This window comes from Hippoglossus stenolepis, chromosome 5, assembly GCF_022539355.2.
Source record: "Hippoglossus stenolepis isolate QCI-W04-F060 chromosome 5, HSTE1.2, whole genome shotgun sequence".
Classification (NCBI taxonomy): Eukaryota; Metazoa; Chordata; class Actinopteri; order Pleuronectiformes; family Pleuronectidae; genus Hippoglossus; species Hippoglossus stenolepis.
The window spans coordinates 21482583-21485225 of record NC_061487.1 but is presented as its reverse complement, the minus strand read 5'-3'; the positions used below and the strand labels follow the sequence as shown (position 1 = coordinate 21485225).

The 2643-nt window shown below is 44.8% G+C and overlaps 1 protein-coding gene across 1 annotated transcript; it reads right to left on the bottom strand.

The window, feature by feature from the left end:
* Positions 1 to 1304: 1304 nt before the first annotated feature.
* Positions 1305 to 2379, bottom strand: phlda2 (pleckstrin homology-like domain, family A, member 2). Its single transcript, XM_035156133.1, has 2 exons — positions 1788 to 2379; positions 1305 to 1669 (listed from the first exon to the last, which is right to left on the bottom strand). The coding sequence occupies exon 1, from the start codon at positions 2243 to 2245 to the stop codon at positions 1829 to 1831; it is 417 nt and encodes a 138-aa protein (XP_035012024.1). The 5' UTR covers positions 2246 to 2379; the 3' UTR covers positions 1305 to 1669; positions 1788 to 1828.
* Between the last annotated feature and the right edge of the window lie 264 nt (positions 2380 to 2643).

The window sequence follows — 2643 nt, the reverse complement described above, 5'->3', positions numbered from 1 at the left end:
CTTACAATCCACCAGACCCACGGCCGCAGTGAGCGGGAGTGAACACTCGGCTTTGTTTGTTTGTTGCAGCCCCAACATTATCAGTTTCATTCCCCCTTGTTGATTTTAAATCTTTAGCTGATGTTTGTCATTGTATTAATCAAGTCCTTGTCGTGTTGCTTTTGTTTTTTAAATCCTTATTGTGTTGGAGTTATACACTGATTGTGTTTCTGTCCAGATTTAATAAAATATTTAAAAACGTTGTACATGTGCACCTTTAATCCAGCTGGTAACTTCTTTTTTTAAAGGTGCCAAAGAAATAAAGTTTACTTTTCTAAAGAAAGATTTGTCAGGGGGCTCCTTACAAACACATGTGTGTCTTCGTCACAACTGGATGTAATGTGTGGTGTTCTGTCTTCGCCATATAGGCTGATTTCTATAAATGCATTATACGTAACAAGTTTTAAAGTCCGTCAATGGCAAATAAATGTAAAAGACAACTACATAGGAAGTATATGAGAAGTATAAGAAATCCTAAAACACGCTGCAGTGTATTTACACACAAAACGTCTGACTTATTAAATGTGCCTATAACCAACATTTATCTAAAATGAATATCTACATCAACTTTATAAGCTGCGTGTTTTTACGACCTCCCTTCTGAAGTTCTTACGCTGGTTTTTCGGAATATGACTCAAGCTTGGTTTATAACAGTAATTAAATGGGTGTGTGCCCACAGTTTCACATTTGATCCACTGACAGCCCTTATTTCATGATAACAGGGCAGCAAAACACACATCCTGTGTAATCAGTGTCTGATAAGGAGAACCCAAGAGTTTGTCATGAGAACACATAGTTAGAAAGCTGCTTAAATATCATTTAAAATCTAATCTCTCAGGTATCGAGCCACATGTATGGGTGACTAACTTAAACTGAATGCCTCTGTGTAACCTTTGAGCGTTTCCGTTCCACTTCTACAACCCGACCACACCTCAGAGGCAGTTAGGTGTGTTCAAAGGCACCGGATTCTTTCAAGTGTCCCGAGCTTCCGACTCAATCTGCTTCCATATCAGTCGTGACCTCAGCCTGCAACACTCCAGTGACAATTATGAGTCACATTCCACCTGACAGCAGAGAGGAAAGGGACTTTCCTGCCCCCCCGCCCTCCCCTCTCACTCACACATGTGGCCACACATGAGTCTTTTCAATTAAAAAGTGTCACCAACTGTCAAATATGTCACACTGTTGTAATAGTAAATACACAGACCTTGACAGCAAGTGGAAAATACACTTTAAAAAGTAAAAAAATCGAGGACAGTATGAGGTTATGTCAAAAATGCATGAATATTTATTCAAATAAATACAATGACACACTCAGCACACTTTGAAAAAGTAAATAATTTAAACAACACAAGCTGTTCGCCAGTAACACCATATCCTGGAAACAAATAAATTAACGTCATGTAATTTTGGGAGTCATTCCTCCCGGGAGAGCAAACTTGAAATAGTTTTGACAATTCAAGGGTTCAGTCCTGCGTGTGGAGCTTTTCAAACTCTGTCTGTCTCTGGGTTTAGTTCAGTTGTCCCCTCTCTCTCTCAAAGCTCAGTCCGGGACAATCCTTCATCTCTGGACCGGATACCTCGTCTTCCTTTTGGTCCGCGTATTATTTCTTTATGGTCCACATTGACGCTGGAAGACAGAAGAAAAAAACCATGTGATTAGTTTTGAGATTCTCCCACATAATGATTATTCTTACAGGTTTTCATTCATACACCATGTGAGCTGTGCGTCACGGTGCGTCGCTCACCATATTAGGAGTGGTTAAGTGCCAGAGTTCCCCTCAGCGGCTCAGGGAGCCCTCGCCATGCGTCTCTCCTGCTGTCCGGGGGACGCGCTCTCGTTGTCCTGCAGCGTTTTAAAGTCCTGGATGGCCTTTCTGTTCTGGAAATCGATCAGTGCCATCGTGATCACCGCGTTCCAGCAGTTCTCCTCGCCAGGGCACCGGAAATCGATCTCCTTATTGTCCGTGGTCACGATGGTGAAATAGACGAACTTGCCGGTGCGCTCCACGCAGTCCACCTTCTTGATGGCCTGCAGCTTGAGCTCCTTGCCCTTGGTGCGCTTCTGCGTGTCCGCGTAAATGTTGAGGCTGTCCGTGGTCAGGACGCACGTCTTCCTCTTCCAGAACTGGAGCAGGCTGTCGCTCCTCTTCTCCAGCTCTCCCTCCTTGAGGACCTCGCTGATCTCCGCCGCTGACATTTTCATTTTATGGTCTCGAGTTGGGCAGGTCTGCTGAAGCCCCGCTGTGTCGTTCCGAGGAGCCCGAGGAAGGAGCTTCTCCACAAAGTCTTTGATAATCCAGAGTGGCGTTGTGTCTGAGCGAAGGTGGCACAAGAGCTTTATAGTCTCCTCTGGCCCGGGCCCGTCCCACTTGACGTCAGATGCTTTGGGAATGCATCAACAGTTGCCAGTGGAGTAATTCAAGGCTGCGCGTGGGCGGAAGCTGCGGCGCGGGAGGGGGCGAGGGCAAAGGAAGTCCTAACGTGGACCTAATTACACAGGCAACATGTTAATTAGTAATCCACATCCTACTGCGGAGATTAGTACAAATATTTGCCCACTATGCACTAAGTGAGTCTGTCTAATATGGTTAATTACGCACA